Below are 25,699 nucleotides of genomic sequence, written 5' to 3' on the forward strand. Positions count from 1 at the left end.
AAAAAAAAAAAAGAAAGCTTATATTTGTGATTCTGCTACAAAACGCATGCCTAGTCTTATGCAACATAAAGTCATGTTGGTGTATTAATATCATCAATTCTATACTGCTGACATACTACATAGCAACATGCAGATTAATACGGAAAAAAAAAGAAAGAAACAACCTAAAGATACTAGAAGGATAGTAGTGAAAAAGACAAACCACAACAATACCTTCAACAAATGATGAACTTTCTTCCAAAAAAAAAAAGTAGAATTAAAGTATTAAACATAAAAGAAAAAAAACCTTTAGCAGTTGGGATACTGTTGCTGGGTAGCAGCAGTCTTCTTTGGAGTAGCTTGAACTAATCCGCATTGGCCTAGATGAACAATAAACTCCGTTCATTTCAGTCAATGCACGATTTCTTTCTGTCTCATCAGCAAATTTAACAAATCATAACCCTTTGAACGACCAGTATTAGGATCTGTTACAACCTTAGCACCCTTACAGATGGATATTGGGCTCTGAAGGTCTCTTGCAACAAGTAACTGTAACATCAGGTGACAGATCCCCAACAAAAATGGAATGTTCAGGTCCTGCATCTGCACGCCTTTCACCATTCCAAGAGGCCAATTCATCCTGAAACACTGTTCAGTTCCCAGGCATTTGTGTCCCATTGTAGTCTGCAGAATTCTTTCAGCTGCTGCATGTGACACAAACTCAACAAAGCCATAAACCTTCGGGTGACCAGTAATCTTATTGCGTATTATCTTCACTGAGACAACCTGCTCACAAGCACCAACATAACTTAATCTTTATCCAAAGGCACATGCATAGAAAGCCAACACACTTAACCATACATACCCACATAAATTTGTGGTGTTTTTCTTTTCACTAGGCACGTCCAAAATTATCAATTTCAGTGGTCGGGAAAGAAATGCTTCAAGATATAAAAATTCTAAACACTTTGAAGTCAGATACCTAAAGACCAAAAGACAAATAGAAGGAAAATACAATCACAAGGTTATTGATGATTTTCCAGATATTCTTGCACAAAGTGAATTTAAAATAAAATGCCTTCTCAAAGATAACCATGGTAAAAATGAATAGGCTACAATTAGATACACAAAATAGAAACTCCAATCCAGCATTTAAAACCCAGGGAATTAACCACATTGACTTGGTTGACCTGGTGATTCAGTTGCCTGCCTGACCAAAATAATGAATGACTAGGAAGTTGACAATACTCAACCAACTCATGGGATGTACTAGCCAAGTCACTAATTTTTCAGCAAATTATGGATCACTCAACTGAGTTTTAGCAGTAGTTGGCTCAGTTATAGGTTGGTTCAACGTAGTCAATTATGTATATGACATTCCTATGTGTGTTACGCAGGTACAGGTATGCTTTCAAAATAATGTTAAAACTTATGACACACATGCACACAGAGACATAGATACTTTATATAATGCTCTAGTATATTGTATACAAATTACAATGTAATACAATATGCATATACTAATAATATATCTCAATCTCTCAAATTACTGATCATGAATATAATGTACCTTTCTCATCTAGAGGTTGATCTATAAAGAATCACCAGTCCAAATAGTTGACTGGGAAAGGCTCTAAAGGGGAGATCTTCATTTCATGAATCTTTTGTAGCTTTCTAAAATTCATTTTCTACTGTTGCGAAAGAATAATGATGTTCATATTGGCAGCAATAGATTGAAACATTCTAGTTTTCAAAAGGTATAGTGTATACTTTTCTAACAGGATTATGCAATGAGAACAATAAATGTAATGATTGCATTTGGCAAATGACATCCATCCTTTTGGAGAAAGAATATTCTTTTGCAATGAGAACAATTGAAGTATGAATTTGAACATGGATTCTATCACTTATAATGTCAAAAGGATGTTTTTTTATTATGTAATATTGGTAAATGACTTTCGCTATATACACTGCTATATTTGCCCAAATTAAAATCAGAAGTTTTTGAAAATTTAAAGAGATCTCATGAGATGATAAAGGATAAATTTAACACCAACATTAGAAATTTTAAATTGGACTCGGTTAGAATATTTATCAGAAAATTTTCAGTCCAAACTAAAGAAATTGCCAAAATGGAATCATTCATTAAATGTCTTGTCCTAACTCCTAAGACCTCATTGAAAGTTGAAAGTTGAAACCACAAGAACTCTAATTACTTCAAAGAAGTACCAAAAATTTTAGGCCAGCAGCCCTTACATCTGCATATCTAATAAATAGACTTCCCTTCAGAAACAGTAAATGAACTAAATATTTCTCATTTCACAAACTTTTCAACTAGAGCCTGATTGAGAAAAAATTAATAATTGGATAAAATTATTTCCTTTGAATAATAAGAATGATAAGCTATCAAGTCAATGTGTATTTTTTGGCTATTCAAAAACAGAAAAAGAATTAGATATTATGACAAAAGAATTATAAATTATACGTTTCTAGAAATGTAACTTTTCTTGAAAATGAAAAAGAATTGATGAAAGTACCTTTAAGAGACATATGGAATACTTTCACTTACTAATGAAGATCATTGTCACAAATGTTATTCTCAAATATATGCATGTGAAAACAATTTGGTTATAGAGATTTCCAGAGAAACCATAGAGGAAATGTAGATGTGAGTGAAACAATATAAATCTAAGTCACCAGGTGGAGGTACATGTGAAAATGTAGGTATGGTGATATCTCTCGAACATGGCAGGTTAAAAAAAAAGTGGACATGGAGTATGGCAAAGTATATAATCGACAAAAATGCCTACTGGTGACACGGACAAAGTTGGACATCTTTAGTAATTTTTCATTCGTTCCCATAATAAGGTCATCAATCAGTGCAGGCAACAGCATGCCTCTATGATATTAGTGTGGATCCATGTGAAAGTGAAACAGCTTGACAATAGCATGCCAAGGTTGAATCTATGCCTGATAAAGGCAGTCAGCCCAAATGTGCGGCCCGATTCCTCCATCTTTGGAACTGATAGAGCATCATAATATCAGCCCCTTTTTGTAGGGGCAGAGGGGCGGCGCGGGGGGGGGGGAGAGGGGAGAGAGAGAGAGAGAGAAGAAATGGGTTGGGTTTTCTGCTCGATTAGCAAGCATAGTACAGCTACGGCAATGGCACATGACATTGTCATGGCCTACATGTCCACTTCAAAGTTCAAACACTCTGGCAAGGTACAAGTGCTGCTACTGCTACTCAGTCTGTCATGTCATCCCATCAAAATTCATTGTTTCCATCGCTATTCTTGTTGTCCGGCAAAGTAATAATGACCTATCCCTCCTACACACCATCGTTCCATTCCCCTTCCCTGTTTACATGGTTGTTCGATGTGATTGCATGCCAGTAAAAGATAAAAGAGAACAAACCCAAATATCTTGTTCTTCCTGCCAATGACTGATGTCGAAAGTGTGTTTGTTTCATCAACTTCTCATCGTTTGTGTTTAATTGGTTGTCTATGGGTTTCAAACCTTAGGTACCAGATCAACCTCTTCTGTAAATTAGCTCCGCAAGAGTTGGGTACCAGCACATTCACGTACCATGTTACATATCTATAACCAGTACATTGTCATTTTAAGATAGAATGGTAAATGGACGTGCCAGTGAAGACTGTGACAGAAACATATCCTAAAGACAACACTGCTCCATATATGCGCTCAGAATAAAACGCCATATCCTATTTAATCAGAAGAACCACAGAACCCTAATCCTGCAGTCAATACAAAAAGCAACTGAAACGACAAAAAGGTAATATGTGAAAATGGACAGATGGAGCACCCAACCACGCAGCTGTGAAACAAACAACCACAGAACCCTAATCCTGCAGCCAATACAAAATATCAACTGAAAGATGGAACGGGTATCCTGTGAAAAGGGATATGGGGTCGCGCATGGGCACGCATACATACGCACGAGAGAGGGAGAGACAGACCTTAGACAGCACAAAAACTATAGTTCAAAGGCATGGGCAACTGTAACATGAAATAGAAGAAGCAAGACGAAGAAGAAGAATGACTCAAAGAAAAACAAGGAAAGGTCCAGAAAGCAGAAAGCATAGCGCACAAGAACCCTAACAGAAAAAACAGAAAGCAGATGAAAAGTCCGAGCCCCCCAACCCAAAATCCCCAGAAGGACAACTACTCGAGACCCGCCCACAAAAGAGTAGCCACCCCAAAAAACAGGAAAACAGACGAAGGGTTACGAAGGAAATGAGAATGGAGGGTAGGTAGAAGTGTGTTACCTCGCGGTTGAGCGAAGCAGCTGTGGAGGTACGCCTCGTCCACCCAGTATTGAAGGTCGCCGATCCAGAGAGACCGCACCTCCTCCACTGTCGTCGCTGATGATGCTGCGGCTGCGGGTGTGAATGCACCGCTCCCCATTGTGCTGCTGAGCATCCATCTCACTCTCCTCTTCCCCTCCCTCTCCCTAATTTCAAGGTTCTCTTGGCGCCCGCCGCCCGAAGCCAGGCCTTCCCTTCGATTTATGTTTTGCCTTCAATAAAAACGGCGAGATTGAGGCGTGAACAGACGGGCTGGGGTGCCAAGGCGTGCAGCGTGCCTGTGTCCTTCGAACGCCAGAACGGAACGAACGCGGCCCCTCCTTGCCATACTCGACCCTACTGACCGGGCTCGACCCAAACAAACAAAAAGAAAAGAGCATCGGGCCGGCCCGATTTCTTATCGGATCGGCTCGGTTTGACCCAAGCTCGGGTGGGTGTTAACACCCCAAATTTTTCACATCAAAATTGAAGCAATGTGAAAATTTCACAAAAGAATGTGAAAATTTACAATTTCAAAACCAATTTCGAATCTAAAGAACAATTAGATTCAAATCGTGAATTTAACCCGATACACGAATCCCAATGCAAGATTACGAGTCCAAATTCAATTGCAAATGTCATTTGAAATCCAAATCCAATTGCAAAATGCAAATTTTGACTTAGATCCAAGAATTGGATCTAATTCAGTCTAAAATGCTACGTGGGACCCACGTGTGGGCCCCACCTAGCCCGTGTGGTCAAGAGCCCCCCAGGGGCCATGCCCCTCCATGTCAAAAAAAATAATAAATAAATATTTTCTCTCAAATTAATTGAAGAAAAGTCATTTTCAAGAAGAAATAAAGGAGAAACTAGGAAAAGAGAGACATTTATGTCTCCCTCTTCTTTAACCAGGTCCTCTTAAAGAAAAAAATCATTTTCAAGGAAGCAATTACTAGACTGGTCAAACTCACCTAACCTACTTAATCCAAGTAGGTTTGACCCGGGTGCACTCAAATGTGGTGCCAATTCCAGCTAGGTTCGGTCACCATGGGCTCAACACAGTCAAAACGTAAGTCTGTCTCATGATCCAATTAATGGACGAAAATAGACTTTGACCGAACCAAACCCACTTTGACTAAACTCAGTCAAAGTACAATTTAGCTCAATTAAGAGCTTTCTTGACCCAAATTTATCAAATTACCTCAAATAAAGTCAAACTACTTGCAAATGAGCTTTGACTTTGGTCAATTGGTCGAAATTGATCAATTTGGATAATTTTGCCCTTTGCGGTCAACTTAAGATTAAAAAGCCTAAAATGGTTTATGAAAGGCAAATAAACATTTGAATTTGTCAAATGCATGAATCAAATACCAAATTTAAATTGAATTTCTCAAGTGAAAGTTTGATTCAGTTGAAATCCATTTTCAATCAAGTTTTGGACGAAAATACCCTTTTCAACAAATTTGATAAAATTTTTAAATTTTATTAAAATTTAAATTTAATTATCATAATTCAATGGCATTTGGAGCTTAGTAACTAGGTTTTAACCTTATAAGCTCGATTTCAAAAAAAAATAAATAAATAGTACAAAATAAGGGCAAAACCTTGTGCAAGGGCATTTTCGTCCAAATTTTGGTCAAAATGGTCACCTAGGTCTGAACCCAAGTTGACCAAACCTAGCCCAGCCCACCTAGCTCGTGGAAATGGGCTGAGAAATGGTCAATTAGAGCCTTTAAAGTCTATTTAACTCATTTTACAAGTCCCCAAGGTCTTAAGCAAGTTCCCAAGGTGAGTTAAGAAGGTGGTTGAACCCACCTCCTCCTCTATATAAACCTCCCCTTGGCCACCAAGGGGGAGGACGAAATTTTGGAGCATTCTATCAAATTGCTGCAGCCAAGGAGCTAGGAGGGAGAAGCCAAGGAAGAGAGAAGAGGTTCGTCCAAGCCCCTTCCCCTTTTTCTTCCATTCTCTTCTTCACTTTCTTCTATTCTCCCCATTGATTTTGCTAAGTTAGGGTGCTTAAGTGAACCCTTACTTAGGATTTTCGTGGTGAGAAGCCCTCTTTACCACTCCAAATTCCAGCAAGCAAGCTATTTCTTATTCTACTTTGCTAAGCTTGAATCCACGGTTGGATTCTTGCTTAGGATTGCTTGGTTAGAAAACAAGTGAAGACGAAGGACAAACATCAAGACCGACCGCAAGGTAGGTGATCTTAACTCACTTCTCTTCTACTTTAGCTTATTGTTGATTTATTTTAATTCCAGCAATTCGTGGGAGGGTTTATTTTCATTTGCTTACGGCTGGGAATGATGTCCAGCTAAGGGAAACCTACGCTTCAATGTACATGTTAATGCATAATGCATGCATATGTCGGTTTTTCTTAAATATAACCCAAGTATCAAATTTTGAAATGGGCCCCAAGGCCACGTCCCTTTCAAAGGAACCAACTTAATACCATTTTGAACTCCCTACCATGAGAATCCCACGGTGAGAGAGTGATTTTGCTACATCACGTATGATGAAAATGCCTATAAGGGATGGATACGTTTTTATGAATGTGATCCACCCTTGCATGGCGAAATGATGGACGAATAAGCTTGAGTATTGTTTTATTTTCTTTCTTATTCACAGTCATTTTGATTCATGTCTTTCAATTTAATTAATCAAGGGTAGTAGGGAAGATTTGAAACAAGTTCTAATCTTCCTACATAAAAGAACCAGCCATGAATCATCATGATTCATGAGTCATGCGGTCCCTTGATAAAATTTCATTTTGAAAAGTAAGGTACGTATATGTATACATTGTTATATATGTACATATATGTATCTGATTTCTTGTCAAAAATTACATTCCTCCCTTAAAATCAGGTTGGAACATTTTCCAAACCGGTCTTTAAGGAAATGGGCCATTTTTATTGATTTTTCTAGTGCAAGATTATAAATTATTTTCATTTCATTTTTACTTAATTTCAGCAAACCATACGTAAGATGTATGTATGTTGTTGAAATCAGACCATGTTTCATAGGAATTGGTTTAAGAATATCAAATTTACATATTTGAAATACCAACCATCCTAGAATCATCCAAAGGAGTTGATGATTTCATTACTACGAAATCTGGAATTTGAATAGATTTGAAAAACTCATTGTTTCTATCTAAGAAACAAGTCCTTATTGGAATCAATGTCCACAATTTTCAGCTATTTAAATCAACACAAGGTCTGATTTTTAGCTATTTTGAGACAAAAGTGGACGTCATCCATGTCTCCCATTCTTTCAAAGATTGAACTTGACATCATTTATATATTTTCATCATTTTGATAATTTTATGTCAAGCCTCAAGCTTATGGACTACATCTCTAATTCATGTGCTTAATCATATAATGAGCACATATAGAGAAAGTCCTACATTTTAATCAATCTTCATGTATAGATTGTATGACGTGCAATACGGACTTTGAGAGATTATGAGGGAGTGAAGAATGTATGTTTCATATGAATGAATCTTGATGGATTATGAGAGAGAGAAGAATGAATGTTCCATATAGTTTCCATTCTCGTTTCATGCATTCACTTTCACTCAAAATCAATGGCACCACATGCACATTCTCAAGAAATTAAGTGATTCAAATTTAAGTTGCAAAAAGTGACCAAGTCATATTGCAATGAGAATTTGTAAACTTCACTTAACTTCAAAAGAAAACACAAGCAATGCATTCATAATCTTTTGGCCAAAGTGCATTTGAAAAACAACATGTTTTCTAACAATTTGGAACTATGTTCTTTCAAAAGAATGAATTCTACAAATCACATGATTTGACAAAAGAAGAGTTCAAAATCAATTTTTATCATAAGATGATCATCATCATCTAGAGTTCACAACAAAGAACTCAATCCCAAATCTTCAAAAATCCTCAAGAATTATGTGTTTCAAATAACACCAAAACAAAGGTTTTTAAACCGACTTGAAAACCCCCAATATTCAAATTCATTTATTCAAAAAAATGAATTTCGGTTCTTGAATCCAAAACCTCAATGCATAAGCATATAGGACTTACATCAATAACTCGTATATGATCCAAATGATCCTTAGTCCTTGGTCTAATTACCCCTGTTAAAGGCGGCAGGAACGGTTGGACCTCGTACCGACGAGCGGATCCCTTTCTCTTGAAAATTTTCTCAAAACCCCAATTTTAAAAGAATTTTGCTCACTCGCATTTCGACCTTCTTGAAAAAGGAGTGGGGTGCGAACAGATGGCACGCCCGGTGGGACCCGTCATTGTTTGTCTAAAGACTTATTTGGATCATATATGAGTTATTTTCACCAATGTCGGACATCAATTGCACAAAAAAAAAAATTAAATTCACAAAAATGCATACCGACATCATGTAGTGTACATTGAGGAGATTTCATGAACCTCATTCATTTCAATTTATCCTACCCCTCTTCAATTTAAGGATTGTATGCAGCCCATGTATGCTCTCAAAATTTCAAATCCATCTCTTAGGAATGTATGCAATAGAGCTATCTATTTTGCATCTTCTCATGAATTTTGAAAAACAAATCCTTACCTATATCATATCCCGGTCATCATGTTGCCGGGCTATTTCTAGGACATTAGTCCAAGATATAGCCTTACAACTGGACCACCCAATTGGACTGAGAAGTCCCCCCATTAGTACCGAAACGACAATAGTCTCGGTATATCGATGGGTGAACAAGGAGAAATGGAGAGCCCAAATCTAGAAAACCCTTAGAGGAGTCAATGCTAGTACCATAAATTTGGTATATAGGTATACCATAAATTTTGGATAAATAAAGAACCATTTACCCATTTATTTTCCATAGGTTCCAAGACCAATTTTCAAAATAATGCATATAGGCAAGAGTCCTAAGAATTGCATTATCAATTTTTCATTAACTGCTTGTTTGGATGCATGTGATGTTTTACTTTGCCCCTAAGTTCATGTCCAAACCCAATGTCAAAACTCTTCTCGAGTCTCTATTGGGTCAATTCATGTCAAAGTCTAATACCTTTTCTTGTCTAGATGGACTCAGAAAGTATCTTCCCATATGACCACATCCTATTCAGGTCATGTCAAGGCCGATCCGGACTTCGCATCATCCCAAGTAGAGTCTACCTACCTCAGTGGTATCTTTCATGGTACCCAACTTTTCGGTGTATGTTCCCGGATCACTTAGAGGATTGCGGTCTTGAAGAAACAGTCAGTCTTGCCATACAGCCTATCAATGGCAATCTAATCCATGCAATTGCTGAAAGATGGAACCCAAGGACCAACACATTCTGGTTTCCATGGGGTGAAATGACAATCACTCGTGATGAGTTCTCCAACATTATGGGTTTGCCAGAACCAAAAGGTGACCCAAGAGGTCCAATTGAAGACCAGTTCCTTGTAAACCAAGGTCAAGTCAAAACTCTAGAAGTGATTCGTAAACTCCCAGGGAAAAGGAGTTGGCATTTTCTAGAGAAAGATGGACATCAATATCTTCAACTACAAGAGCTTGGTGAAACATACTCCCAATTTGTCAACCTTGCGTCACTATCTAGAACTGTTGCAGACAAGTACAAAAACTCCATGGTGACTTGTACCGTGGGTCTTATCTTCTTCAATAATGAAGAACACATAATGGATTTCCGCATAGCTCGCCTCTTCAGAAAATGGGGGCATGTCAAAGTCCGTCACATTTCCATAGCAATGGCAGCGTTGACATTCCTTTACAGAGGGTTGGCCAAATTTTCAATTGGAGATGCAGACTCGATAGAAGGATGTGTCTTTGCACTGCAAGCATGGTTCTACAAACATGTGGGGCCACAATCATGTCATTTTCAAAACACAGACGGTCAGTTATCCAGTATGGAGCACTACCGCAGAAAGATGGAGGAAGTTGATGACTCCACCATCATTTGGGACTTCTTTGATCGAGAGGTCATCAAGTCAAGATACACTTACAACCCAGTCAGAGGAAGTCTTCTATTGGGACCGTTTTTCATAATTGAATATCATCCGGAGCGTTGCCTCAGGCAATTCTCACTGCGTCAGAGGAAGGCATATCCAATTGAGTCGGAAGGAGCCATTGTGGAGTGTGAACTAGACACTGAAGAGTGGTCCGGGATATACACCTATGCCCAGCAACGTTGGGAATCATTTGCTCACTTGTATCTTGTCCTTGGTCCAGGAATGGGTCCCGAATATATAAAATGGTGGGATGAAGTCCGCCCATCTACCCTTCTATCCTAGATTGTCATGTCTAGTTCATTGTCATTAAGCCAAAATTTGTCAAGTTTTGTCAAGTTATGTTAAACTTTGTCAAGTTTTGTCATTCTCATCTTTCTTTTAATATGTAATCAAAATTTGTCACCTCTCATCAATTCACATCCTAACATTTTCAATTTTTCTTCTTGCAAGGTGAACATCCGCTTTATGGTTGAAACCAGAAGCCAAAGCAGGAGAAGGAGTGAAATGGAGCTTGATCAACCTTTTATAGGAGACAGGGGAGAAGAATCCTCCTCAGAAACACCTCCCAAGCTGGAAATAAATGACCCAGAATTTGAGGAATACAGAAGATTCCGGAAATACATGATCATGTTCAATGAAGAACAAGCGCAGGCAGAAAAAGCCAAAAAGAAAGGGAAGAAAACAAGAAAGTACTCATCAAGCAGTTCAGACTCTTCTGAAGACGCTACAACATAATCTAGTAGTGAGGAAGAACCGAAAACTCCAAAGAAAAAGAAGAAGGGAGAATCCTGGAAAACAAAAATCCAGGAAGTTGAAAAGAAGTTAAATGCAGTACAACTTAAAGGCAAGAACAAGAGGAATTTCACTTGCGAAGATTTCTACGAAAGCTTCGAAAATGACAAACACATAAAAAACTTGCCCAAGAAATTTATCAAATTTGATGGCCATGGAGACCCAAAGGCACATTTGGCCATGTTCTTTGCTGAATGCTACAAATTCCGCCACAATCATAGGGCCCTCTTTCGATGTTTCCCTAGAAGCTTAGAAGGAATTGCAGCACAATGGTATCGGGAACACATCAACCCAGTGGAATTGAAAAATTTTGACATGTTAATCAACCTTTTCATCGAAAGGTTCATTCAAAACGTTGAAACTGCACCAACGATCACCACATTATGCTATCTAAAACAGAGGCCAGGTGAAAAGGTGAGAGATTTTATTCAGAGGTGGAGGTCTTCTTGCAACAAGATGAGAGACCCAATCTCTCAATCCCATGCACTAAGATTGATCGTAAACAATTTGACACAACCATTAAGGAGCCTCATTTCCAATGCTCCAATCAAGTCTTTCATCGATCTCACTGAGAGGGCAGAATGCATTGAAGCAGGAATTGAGAATGGAGCTTTTGATGCTGTCATCCCGGTAAAAGTAAGGGAAGATACAAAAAAGAATAGCAGAAGTCAGAATGCTCCAACCAACATCGTGGCCAACGCTGCAGCCTTCAAGAAAGAAAAGTCCAAATATCCCAAGAATAAAGGGGTAATGGACAGAGCTAGTGGCAGTAGTAGTGGCACAAAAAACAAACATCCTGGATGGGGGTACGATAGAAAATTTACCCCATTACAACAAAGTTATGAAGAGGTCATGCATATGCTAATCGAAAGAGGTACTCTGTTTCTCCCAAAAGTCTCCAACCCCCCACCAATGATGGGGAAAAACAAAGAGCAATTCTGCAAATTTCATCGCGCTCCAGGACATGATACAGAAGACTGCCTTGTACTTAAAAATATTGTGCAAGATGCAGTTGACAAAGAAATAATCAAAGAGGTCAGTGAACAGCCGGACATTCTCAAGAATCCTTTTCATAAACATGGCAAAGGAATAGTTTCGATGGTCAGATTTTCAACAGGTCGTCAAATTATGGTGACAAACAAAAGGGATACAGCGTCCCTGGATTTCTTTGGATTGTTTTTCAAACATGATAAATGATCCATCAATGCACAAACCGGACTGGTTAAACAAGACCATCTGACAGAGATTGATCAGAAGTCACAAGTGTGTGACCCTGAACCATTGGAATCCATTTTCAATGAATTGGACCCCTTACCTGAAGCCAAGAAGGGAGGGTTTAGCCCTAACAGAGGGAATGAATGGGCTTTTGAATTATGTGAAAATAGTCCGATCATATTCTCTGATAAAGATCTACCAACTGGAGGTGCATCGCACAATGATGCCTTGCACATAGTGATAGAGACAAGGGGCACCAGAGTCTCCCACGTTTTAATTGATGGTGGAGTAAGCCTGAACATCTGTCCACAACAAACAGCTCGTGAGTTGGGCATAAGACAGGCTGACTATACTCCATCCAAAATTTTCATCCACGGATATGACGGGACAGGACAACCATGCCTAGGATGCATATGTCTGGATTTGAATATTTCTGAGACGTATCATCGGGTTTTATTTCATGTGGTGGATATAGAACCCTCCTTCAACTTGTTGCTTGGCAGGCCATGGATCCATGCTACCAATGCAGTTCCCTCCACTCTACATCAGTGTGTCAAATGGACTCACAACGGGAATTCTATAACCATCTATGCAGAGGATAGGGAAAGTCGGCTTGTACACCCAATGATTCCGGTACCAACATATACAATTGAGGTACCCAGTATTCGAGTCTGCAAAGAGGAAGAAATATCTCAAAGTCTTAGCAGGTTGGCCATTCAAAAACCAAAGAAACAGGTATGGGTGAAAAGGGGTACCAAACTTGAAACAAGTTACAAAAGTCATCCGTTGTTCAAGAAATTCTGCCAGAATGAGAAAGGATTGGATTTACTCATACGCCATGGCTACCAGCCATTTACTAGCCTTGGCAAACATGAAAATAGAATCTTGGAACCAGTTACCTTGACAGGACAACGAGGCACTCAAGCCTTGGGGTGCCAAAGCTATGTAAAAGTGGATGTTGAGGAAGAATTCAAGCCAGTACCTTTCGTCAAGAGCAATACCATAGGCGGATGTTCACCATCAATTTGAATCAACAAATCCGTCATCATTTTGTCATTTTGTCGTCATTGTACTCAAATAGACCAAGTGTCTTCATTTTGTAATACCTTCAAAAATACAATGACAAATGCAAATTACTTCCATATACAATGTCTCAAATTTCATCTAACTTCTTTACAATCTTTAGGATGGCATTTGAGGATCAAACATCAAAAGCTTTTAAGGAGATAAATCCAGAACTCACTGAGGCCGAATGTCCAGAGTTCATCCAAATGAGAAAGCAAGATCAACCGTCACCTCTGATTAATGATCCGATTGAGGAAATTAACATTGGCACGGAAGAGAGTCCAAAGATTTTGTAAATTGGAACAAGTCTCTCAGCATCAAGAAGCCTTTGCGTGGACTTATGAGGACATGCCAGGACTTGATACAAAATTAGTCGAGCATCGACTACCATTGAAACCAGAATGCAAGCCAATCAAACAAAAGTTGAGGAAACTAGACCCTCGTCTTGAGGGGCAAGTTAAGGAAGGCCTGGAAGACCTACTAAAGGCAGGGTTCATCCGAACAATCGACTATCCTGAATGGTTAGCAAACATTGTGGTAGTCCCAAAGAAAAATGGTAAAATTCGGCTCTGCATCGATTTCAGAGATTTGAATAAGGCTACACCAAAGGATGACTACCCACTTCCAAACATTGACTTGTTGGTAGACAGTACCGCAGGTCACGCTATGTTCTCCTTTATGGATGAATATTCTGGTTATAACCAAATTAAGTTGGCAGCTCAAGATCAAGCCAAAACATCATTTACAACCCCATGGGGTACCTTCTGCTATACAGTAATGCCATTTGGTTTGAAGAACGCTGGGGCAACATATCAAAGGGCTATGGCAGCTATTTTTCATGACCAAATGCATCAAATCATGGATGCATATGTAGATGATCTACTAATTAAGTCAAAAACAAGGGAGAATCACATCAACATTCTCTCTCAAGTTTTTGATAGACTCTTACAATACAAACTTAGATTGAATCCACAAAAATGTGTATTTGGTGTGGAATCCGGTAAGCTTTTGGGATTTATGGTCAGCCAAAAGGGAATCGAGATGGATCCTTCCAAAGCAAAGGCGATCATCGAAATGTCACCCCCAACAAATCTTAAGGAGCTACGCAGCTTGCAAGGCAGAATTCAGTCAATCAGAAGGTTTATATCTAATCTCGCCATGAGATGCGAACCCTTCAACCATTTACTGCGGAAAGGAGTCAAATTTGAATGGGGGCATGAATGTCAAGCCTCATTCGAAAAGATCAAGAAGTATCTTCTTTGCCCACCAATTTTAAAACCTCCAATTTTAGGGGAACCTCTACTCCTTTACATCACAGTTAACGATTCAGCCTGTGGTGGATTTCTGGCTCAATATGAAGAAGGATGCCGAATAGAACATGTCATTTATTACATCAGTAAGACATTTGTGCAGTATGAAAAGAACTACTCGCACATGGAAAAAACTTGCTTAGCCTTGGTGTGGATGTGTCAAAAATTAAGGCATTATCTATTGGCTTGTGAAGTTAAAATTTTATCCAAACTTAATCCACTCAAATATATCCTCGAACAGCCATTTCTGAATGGAAGGATAGCAAAGTGGCAGGTTTTGCTGATGCAATATGATTTGGAATATGTGTCACAAAAATCAATCAAGGGGCAAGCCATTGCAGACCAATTGGCAGATTTTCCTCTATATGAAGAAATTAGAACAAATGATGATTTTCCAGATGAGCAAATCCTGACAACTGAACCAGAGCCGATTTGGGAGATGTACTTTGATGGATCTAAGAGCACAGCTGGGGCAGGCATTGGGATACTTTTCATTACACCAGAAAGGGAAATGATTCCTTACTCTCTCAAATTGAATTTTTCCTGCACGCATAATATGGCAGAGTACGAGGCCCTAATCCAAGGACTCAAAATGTTGCTCAAATTTAAAGTGCAGAGAGTTCGCATTTTTGGAGATTCTCTCTTAGCTGTCAGTCAGGTCAATGGAGATTGGCAAGTCAAAGATAAAAATTGATCCCATATCAAGAGTTAGCAGCTTCCCTCTTAAGACAGTTCGAGGAATGTCAACTCTTACATGTCAAAAGAGAATTTAACCCAATAGCAGATGGTTTAGCCAGTTTAGGCTCTACCATTGCCTTCAAACCTGGAGAATCTATCAGATCTTTTGAAGTTGGAAGACTCGAACAACCATCTTTTGTCATACCAGAACAGGTGTTGCAAGCAGAAAGTAGAGAAACACCATGATATCAGAACATCAAGGATTTTCTCCAAACTGGAACACTTCCACCAAAAATGTCTCGAAAAGAGCAAAGAGTTTTGAGACACATGTCTTCAAGATATTTCATTCTAGCCGACATCCTATACAGAAGAGGATTCAACACAGAATATGCTAGATGTCTCGATGCAAATGAGGCACTAGAAGTCATTCAAGAAGCCCATGAAGGAATTTGTGGGGGACATGTAGGGTATCAGGCCCTCGTCAAGCAGATAGTCAGAGCAGGGTACTATTGGCCCACAATGCAAAGAGACTGTCACCAATTTGTCAAGAAATGCATCAAATGTCAGTTGCATGCACCATCAATTCATGCTCCAGCAGCGTACCTTCATTCGGTCAGCTCACCATGGCCATTCTCCATGTGGGCCTTCGACGTAGTCGGTCCAATCAATCCACCTGCCTCAAATGGACACAGATATTTTCTTGCAGCTACAGATTACTTCACCAAATGGGTGGAAGCGATCACTTTAAAAACAGTCGAAGGACAACACGTAGTGTCCTTCATTCATAAAAATCTTTTGTGTAGATTTGGCATCCCGCATGATATCGTTTCTGATAACGGTACTCATTTCAAAAATGAGAAAATGCGCAATCTTTGTCACAAACACAAAATACAACATCACTTTTCTGCCCCATATTACCCTCAAGGTAATAGTCAGGCAGAAGCAACCAACAAGATTTTGATTCGTGTCTTAGAAAGGACAGTTGAAACAGGCCGAGATTGGCACGAGAAAATGCACAATGCACTTTGGGCATATCGAACCACAATTCGGACACCCACCAATGCTACACCAGCAGAATTAGTATATGGAACGGAAATTGTCCTTCCATTACATGTCCAAAAACCAGCAATGAAATTTGCTGCTCTCATTGAACTCCCAATTAGCAAATATAAAAAAAGAGACTTGCTCAATTAGACCTCTTAGACGAGAAAAGACTACAAGCGGCAGAGCATGCCGAAGTCTATCGTAAGAGAGTCGCCCGACATTATGCCAAATCAGTCATTGAAAGAAAATTTCAGGTAAATGATCTTGTTTTAAGATCCATAGTTCCACTCAGGAGTAGACCCAAAGGAAAATGGGCGCCGAACTGGGAAGGACCATATGTTGTCAAAGAGGTTCTACCTCACAATTCTTATCGACTGATTGATGCCGATGGGGTTGAAATCCCCGATCCAATTAATGCTTTGCATCTCAAAAAATTCTATACTTGAATTTGCAATTCAAAAAAAAAAAAAAAATTCAAAATAGTTGTGCTTTGATAAGCACGTTTGTAACAATTTTCAAACCAACCAAGGGGCATGGTATCCCTTAGGGAAAAGTTTCAAAAATGCATCAAAATTTTCAAACTCAACCCATGTCTTGAGGGCAATTGCAAGGGCATTGTCTTGAAATAGGCAAGAAATTTCACAGACATTGAGGGACTAATGTATAGTAATTAATGTTGGTCCCGACAATCGGCATTTGTAAAGGTCTAGCATGAGATGCCATAAGAAAAAGTCTTGTCACCTAAAAGACCTTGGCAAGATGCTAGAAAAAGCTATCAAGCGAAATGAGTTGAGCAATGAGCTCGGGGTGAGTGTAGTTGTTCCTCTGGTTCAAAGCTCAGCAGGCGCGGGTGGGCATATGACCTATGCTTACGCCATGAAGCTAAAAAGCAATCCATGAACATTTTGCTTATATTAAGTCTCCTAAAGCCTTTTGAATTCGAGCAAGTAAGCCCGGGGAGTGTTTACATTTGGTACCCTGAGGCCAACTGGTCTAGGAGTTACCGGCCCAAAGCTTGTTACAAGGGTTCAGAAGAAAGCCCGATAGACTTGATATTACACAAAGCAAACTACACAAAACCGCCAAAGCGGTGGAACTCCGTAGTAGCTTTTGGGGTGGTGAGGAATTTCTCCCAAGAGTGAAGGGTGGCTCAAAAAGAAAATCAAAATTCAAAAGCAAAAGCGAGTATGTGAAAAACTAAGTAAAAGAAGAGAAAAAGCACTTGCCAATGGTTTAGAAGGCATCGAGGGCAAATTTCTCAAAGCATCAAATGCAAAAACTTTCACAATTACAAAATTTTTCAACCAACATTAATTCCTCTACAAAGTCCCCAATGAGATGGAGAAAAATCTTCTTATTTCAGGTCTATGCCTAGCATTTCCCCTCGAGCGAGGATGGTTCAACATCATTTGAAAAATGGATTTTCCAAACGATTTGCAAAAATTTGGTGCGTGAATCTTTGCTATTAAGCAAATTATTCAATTTGCTTAACAACAAAGAGGGGCATCTGTTAACACCTCAAATTTTTCCACATCAAAATTGAAGCAATGTGAAAATTTCACAAAAGAATTGTGAAAATTTACAATTTCAAAACCAATTTCGAATCTAAAGAACAATTAGATTCAAATCGTGAATTTAACCCGATACACGAATCCCAATGCAGGATTACGAGTCCAAATTCAATTGCAAATGTCATTTGAAATCCAAATCTAATTGCAAAATGCAAATTTTGACTTAGATCCAAGAATTGGATCTAATTTAGTCTAAAATGCTACATGGGACCCACGTGTGGGCCCCACCTAGCTCGTGTGGTCAAGAGCCCCCCAGGGGCCATGCCCCCTCCATGTAAAAAAAATAATAAATAAATATTTTCTCTCAAATTAATTGAAGAAAAGTCATTTTCAAGAAGAAATAAAGGAGAAACCTAGGAAAAGAGAGACATTTATGTCTCTCTCTCTTCTTTAACCAGGTCTTCATTAAAGAAAAAAATCATTTTCAAGGAAGCAATTACTAGACTGGTCAAACTCACCTAACCTACTTAATCCAAGTAGGTTTGACCCGGGTGCACTCAAATGTGGTGTCAATTCCAGCTAGGTTCGGTCACCATGGACTCAACACAGTCAAAACGTAAGTCTGTCTCATGATCCAATTAATGGACGAAAATAGACTTTGACCGAACCAAACCCACTTTGACTAAACTCAGACAAAGTACAATTTAGCTCAATTAAGAGCTTTCTTGACCCAAATTTATCAAATTACCTCAAATAAAGTCAAACTACTTGCAAATGAGCTTTGACTTTGGTCAATTGGTCGAAATTGATCAATTTGGATAATTTTGCCCTTCTGCGGTCAACTTAAGATTAAAAAGCCTAAAATGGTTTATGAAAGGCAAATAAACATTTGAATTTGTCAAATGCATGAATCAAATACCAAATTTAAATTGAATTTCTCAAGTGAAAGTTTGATTCAGTTGAAATCCATTTTCAATCAAGTTTTGGACGAAAATACCCTTTTCGAACCAAATTTGATAAAATTTTTAAATTTTATTAAAATTTAAATTTAATTATCATAATTCAATGGCATTTGGAGCTTAGTAACTAGGTTTTAACCTTATAAGCTCGATTTCAAACAAAAAGTAAATAAATAGTACAAAATAAGGGCAAAACCTTGTGCAAGGGCATTTTCGTCCAAAATTTTGGTCAAAATGGTCACCTAGGTCTGAACCCAAGTTGCCCAAACCTAGCCCAGCCCACCTAGCTCGTGGAAATGGGCTGAGAAATGGTCAATTAGAGCATTTAAAGTCTATTTAACTCATTTTACAAGTCCCCAAGGTCTTAAGCAAGTTCCCAAGGTGAGTTAAGAAGGTGGTTGAACCCACCTCCTCCTCTATATAAACCTCCCCTTGGCCACCAAGGGGGAGGACGAAATTTTGGAGCATTCTATCAAATTGCTGCAGCCAAGGAGCTAGGAGGGAGAAGCCAAGGAAGAGAGAAGAGGTTCGTCCAAGCCCCCTTCCCCTTTTTCTTCCATTCTCTTCTTCACTTTCTTCTATTCTCCCCATTGATTTTGCTAAGTTAGGGTGCTTAAGTGAACCCTTACTTAGGATTTTCGTGGTGAGAAGCCCTCTTTACCACTCCAAATTCCAGCAAGCAAGCTATTTCTTATTCTAGCTTTGCTAAGCTTGAATCAACGGTTGGATTCTTGCTTAGGATTGCTTGGGTTAGAAAACAAGTGAAGACGAAGGACAAACATCAAGACCGACCGCAAGGTAGGTGATCTTAACTCACTTCTCTTCTACTTTAGCTTATTGTTGATTTATTTTAATTCCAGCAATTCGTGGGAGGGTTTATTTTCATTTGCTTACGGCTGGGAATGATGTCCAGCTAAGGGAAACCTACGCTTCAATGTACATGTTAATGCACAATGCATGCATATGTCGGTTTTTCTTAAATATGAACCCAAGTATCAAATTTTGAAATGGGCCCCAAGGCCAGGTCCCTTTCAAAGGAACCAACTTAATACCATTTTGAACTCCCTACCATGAGAATCCCACGGTGAGAGAGTGATTTTGCTACATCACGTATGATGAAAATGCCTATAAGGGATGGATACGTTTTTATGAATGTGATCCACCATTGCATGGCGAAATGATGGACGAATAAGCTTGAGTATTGTTTTATTTTCTTTCTTATTCACAGTCATTTTGATTCATGTCTTTCAATTTAATTAATCAAGGGTAGTATGGAAGATTTGAAACAAGTTCTCAATCTTCCTACATAAAAGAACCCAGCCATGAATCATCATGATTCATGAGTCATGCGGTCCCTTGATAAAATTTCATTTTGAAAAGTAAGGTACGTATATGTATACATTGTTATATATGTACATATATGTATCTGATTTCTTGTCAAAAATTACATTCCTCCCTTAAAATCAGGTTGGAACATGTTTCCAAACCGGTCTTTAAGGAAATGGGCCATTTTTATTGATTTTTCTAGTGCATGATTATAAATTATTTTCATTTCATTTTTACTTAATTTCAGCAAACTCATACGTAAGATGTATGTATGTTGTTGAAATCAGACCATGTTTCATAGGAATTGGTTTAAGAATATCAAAATTTACATATTTGAAATACCAACCATCCTAGAATCATCCAAAGGAGTTGATGATTTCATTACTACGAAATCTGGAATTTGAATAGATTTGAAAAACTCATTGTTTCTATCTAAGAAACAAGTCCTTATTGGAATCAATGTCCACAATTTTCAGCTATTTAAATCAACACAAGGTCTGATTTTTAGCTATTTTGAGACAAAAGTGGACGTCATCCATGTCTCCCATTCGTTTCAAAGATTGAACTTGACATCATTTATATATTTTCATCATTTTGATAATTTTATGTCAAGCCTCAAGCTTATGGACTACATCTCTAATTCATGTGCTTAATCATATAATGAGCACATATAGAGAAAGTCCTACATTTTAATCAATCTTCATGTATAGATTGTATGACGTGCAATACGGACTTTGAGAGATTATGAGGGAGTGAAGAATGTATGTTTCATATGAATGAATCTTGATGGATTATGAGAGAGAGAAGAATGAATGTTCCATATAGTTTCCATTCTCGTTTCATGCATTCACTTTCACTCAAAATCAATGGCACCACATGCACATTCTCAAGAAATTAAGTGATTCAAATTTAAGTTGCAAAAAGTGACCAAGTCATATTGCAATGAGAATTTGTAAACTTCACTTAACTTCAAAAGAAAACACAAGCAATGCATTCATAATCTTTTGGCCAAAGTGCATTTGAAAAACAACATGTTTTCTAACAATTTGGAACCTATGTTCTTTCAAAAGAATGAATTCTACAAATCACATGATTTGACAAAAGAAGAGTTCAAAATCAATTTTTATCATAAGATGATCATCATCATCTAGAGTTCACAACAAAGAACTCAATCCCAAATCTTCAAAAATCCTCAAGAATTATGTGTTTCAAATAACACCAAAACAAAGGTTTTTAAACCGACTTGAAAACCCCCAATATTCAAATTCATTTATTCAAAAAAATGAATTTCGGTTCTTGAATCCAAAACCTCAATGCATAAGCATATAGGACTTACATCAATAACTCGTATATGATCCAAATGATCCTTAGTCCTTGGTCTAATTACCCCTGTTAAAGGCGGCAGGAACGGTTGGACCTCGTACCAACGAGCGGATCCCTTTCTCTTGAAAATTTTCTCAAAACCCCAATTTTAAAAGAATTTTGCTCACTCGCATTTCGACCTTCTTGAAAAAGGAGTGGGGTGCGAACAGTGGGTTAGATAATTTTTTTATATTTATTTTATTAATTCTTATATATAAATATAATATTTTATTATGATTAATTATATTTATATATTATTTTGTATTAAAAAAAATAATCAGTTCAGGTTGGGCTGGGGCTCGGGTTTAAATGGTCGGGTTGAGCTCGAGCTAGAGTTTGGGTGTCAAGTCAATTTGTATTATAAAAATCTAAAAAGGTAGAGAATGGTATTCAAGTCATTGAGTAGGAAATAAAAATATCAACTACGATCAAAGTGTATCGAGTGACAGTCGATCAAATATTGAGTACTTACTTTGTTTACTTTAAATTCAGTCATTTCGAGAAGTTTGGTGAATGAAAGGTTATGGTTTTTAGTCAAATCTAAAGAGTCTTATGGTGAATTTCAGTGGTTTTTAAATTTGAGTTGCTTGGTAAACTTAGGTTAGTAAGAATATAGGCACTTCAAAGCTTATTATATAGGGCATTTTTCATTTTCTTTTTCGCTTAGCATGCTCAGTGTGCCTTAGAAGATTAAGCAACAAGAGACCAAATTTAGTGTTTCTTGTTGACTATAAGCATTTATATTCAATTGTGTAGTGGTTTCTTTGTCTTTCATTTTTAGTTCATCTTTTTTTCTTTAAATTAGTAATAGAGAAGATTGATTTCCATTGGCAAATTATCAATCTCTTAGCCTGGTTATGGATATGCATATCGCTTCAACATGATCACTACTCTACGGAAGCACCAGCTAGTATGTTATATGGTGTATTTTTCATATTTAAAACTCTTTACAAAAAAAAACAAAGAAGCATCAGTTTGAATAAATTCAAGTGACATATCTTAGGAATCTCCATTGAAATGCACGAGTACGTCTATATAGTTACATCAACTTCTCTATGGTGTTATGATTACATTGATTATTGCTGTTATTAAGTTATGTTATTTTGATTTGAGTTTGAAGCTTTGTTGCAAATTTGCAGGTTAGATTAGACCAGATCTTGGTGTTTGAACGGCACTTAAGTCTCATTTCGGTAAAACCAACTCTGTTGTCATACACTTTTCCTTTGATATGGTTGTGACCTTTGCTGGTTTATGTTGTGTTATGAAAGAGGAAGGTGAGTTTTGAAATCGGATTGAAAATTTTGCCATGGTTCAAATTGCATCAGATCACATCAAACCAGAACTGACCGATGGTTGATCAAATCCGAGCCTTCATCAATTGAATCTAATATACAATCAAAATGGTTGTAACGAGTTTCCTGGTTTGTACTACACTTATCTTGTTCCTTGTTTTTTTACGCGATCATCAATGTAGAACCGGCCAGGCCCGACCCGACGGAGCCCGATCCGACCCGATTATATTTTGAAAATTATTTTTATTAATATATACTTTATTATTCAAAATATATTTTACATTAGAAAAAACTTGTTTTATATTTTTAAAAAATAATTTTTTATTATAACCGGGCCGAGCAGGCCCGATGCCCACCCCTAGCTGAATGAACTTGAATAGAGAGGTATTTTCTGGATCCCATTGCTCGGGCACGAGCTAAAACCCCATTCCTTTCCCTTACCCCCAAAGTCCAGAACTACATCAGTGCTACTTTAACTTGCACGTAGATCCCACCTCCCTTACGGTACATAAGCATAGGCTAAGTAAAGGATTTAGTACATGCTGCATTCTGAAAAAATACAACTTCACTGGCCACGTGACAGAAAAAAAATGAAAGCAATTTGATATAGAAATGATTTTCGGTAATTTGCTTTTTCCCATGCAATACGCGTTTTAGCTTTGGTATACTGAAGAACTTGGTTGTCATATGGGTTAGATCTGAACCTAATCTGGTCCAGATCGGACCTGGACCCAGTTCAATAAGTGGTACTCTTATAACAGGAGAATTCTTAAACGAGTGAGGAAACAGATAAGTTCGAGTGCAGTAAGAATAATTTCCAATTTGAACCTGGGGCACAATCATAATTTTTGTCTATGTTATTTCTGCAAATTATCAAAAGAATTAAATAGGAATAGACCATAGTTCTAGTTCAACAACACAGTGTTCCTATTCTTAAGTCAACATGACAGACTTTCAAAATCAAAACTTTCAGTCTATATAGCACCATTTAAACCATATGCAGCTAGCTCTGGTTTGATGGATATATATACAATCTTGAGGGCGACAAAATTTGACCTTTAATATTGAACACTACAGAGCAGATGCATGTTTGGTTACCATATATCACTCTCGGTGTGGACTTGTGACACATACAAATTAACGAACCTGAATTATGAGTGATCTTAACTACACAAATGAGTAAGATACTGAATTTGATCCACCACATAAAGGCTGAACAGAGCCAAAATTGGGTATCAAAGTTTTTGATAGAAAATGCTTTCTTTCACGTGTGATTCATTAATTGGCCAAAGAAATGCTGAGAACATTTACTCTTGTCTTTTTTTTTTTTTAAGTAGTCGATTCGGTGGACAAAAACAGCACATTCTGTTAAACTAGTTGTTTGGTAAAGCATCAATCGGCATCCATTCTATTAAACTAGTTGGTTGCTTGAGCGATTGAATATGATTAAACAATGTATGCCACAGAGAAAATGTGTTGAAAGATAAGTTACTAAATGCATGTCCATTACTTGTGTGTCGTTTATGTCACGAAGCACTACGTACTCATTGTCGTTGAGTCAATTATTACTAATGCACTATAGTCTTCAGTAGACTGGATCTTATATTTGAATTCGTTTAAGCTTATTTGAATGCTGTTGTATTTTTCGGTTTAGATCCTTTAATTTTATGGGCCTAAAATTCAATTCGGATTTCAAGGTTAGGCCCCTTAAAAAAGGTCTTTTTTTTTGTGATTAGGGCTAATTGGCATTGAAAAAAGCCTAATTTCTCTTTGATTATTGAATTTCTCTTTGTTTTCTTACATTTTTCCATTCATTTTTTGCTTTCTAGTGCTTTTCCCACAAGTGCGGGATTACAGTGCGAACTTTTCACTACATCATATTGGTATTAAGCCTCGGCGTTGGGCCGGGCCCGATAGGTCGGCCCGACGGTGGCCCGGCCCGACTCCCGCCCCTCCTCCTCCGTCTCCCTCTCCACTCCCCCTCTCCCTCTCCCTCCTCCTCTCTGCTCTCCCTCTCCCTTCCCGTCTCCCTCTCCGCTCCCCCTCTCCCTCTCCCTCCTCCTCTCCGCTCCTGCTCTCCCTCTCCGCTCCCGCTCTCCCTCTGATACGAGCCAAAATTCCACTAGGTTCATATGGGCTGAACCGAGGACCAAGGAGGGTCCAACAAGGCTAGTAAGGGTTGGACGTGAGTTCAGCAAGGCAGCTAGGCCAGCCAAAGAGGATAGTACGCAGCTTGGAGTTCTTGCAGTGGGCGGAGCAACAACGGCCAAGCGCGAGCAAAACAGGTTTAAACCTCAAGGTGGACTTGATCCGTTTTTAGGACTCATCCCAACTAGAATGGTCTAACCTATGGTCGAGTCCTAATCCGAGTTCACAAAAGGTAACCTAGGCCGAACCTAGGCAAATGGGGGTTGAGCCGGTCCAAGCTCAACCATGCGCCCAAGAGAGTGGATCCAAAACGATCCACGGACTTGATTCTTTGGACGGATAGCGTCCATTAGATTTGGTTTATTTCAGTACGTTTTTGGATTCTTTTGTATTCCGTTTTTTATTTGATTCTTTAGTGAACCGGTTCGGATTGTGAACCAAGTTGATTAGGATAGTATTTAAGTGATTGATTTCATGTAATTGTTATGCTTTTGGAAAATAATGAATTGATTGGAGGTGTGTTGGGCGGAATGCCCCTTTCTCTCTCTCTCGTGTTCCCCTTGGCTCACCTCTCTCCCGCGGTGGTCTCCATTCTCTCCTTGGCGTCCCTCCTCATCCATGGTGCAAACTCTTCTTCCTCCACTCGTCCTCACGGTGTCTCCCTAGCCTAGCGCCATCTCCCTTGGCGTCGTCTTCCATCCCACCCTCACGGTGGGTATGCATCAACTTTCATCT

At 38.4% G+C, this 25,699-nt stretch overlaps 1 protein-coding gene across 1 annotated transcript in view; it reads right to left on the reverse strand.

Moving 5' to 3' along the window:
• Positions 1–390: 390 nt before the first annotated feature.
• Positions 391–25,699, reverse strand: part of LOC116256619 (polyadenylate-binding protein RBP45-like) — a 30,765-nt gene continuing 5,456 nt past the window's right edge. Inside the window, exon 2 of the mRNA XM_031633015.1 lies at positions 391–765. Within this exon, the coding sequence (XP_031488875.1) occupies positions 391–765 (375 nt within the window). The remainder of the gene's footprint in view (positions 766–25,699) is intronic.

This window comes from Nymphaea colorata, chromosome 6 (genome assembly GCF_008831285.2).
Source record: "Nymphaea colorata isolate Beijing-Zhang1983 chromosome 6, ASM883128v2, whole genome shotgun sequence".
NCBI classification, from domain to species: domain Eukaryota; kingdom Viridiplantae; phylum Streptophyta; class Magnoliopsida; order Nymphaeales; family Nymphaeaceae; genus Nymphaea; species Nymphaea colorata.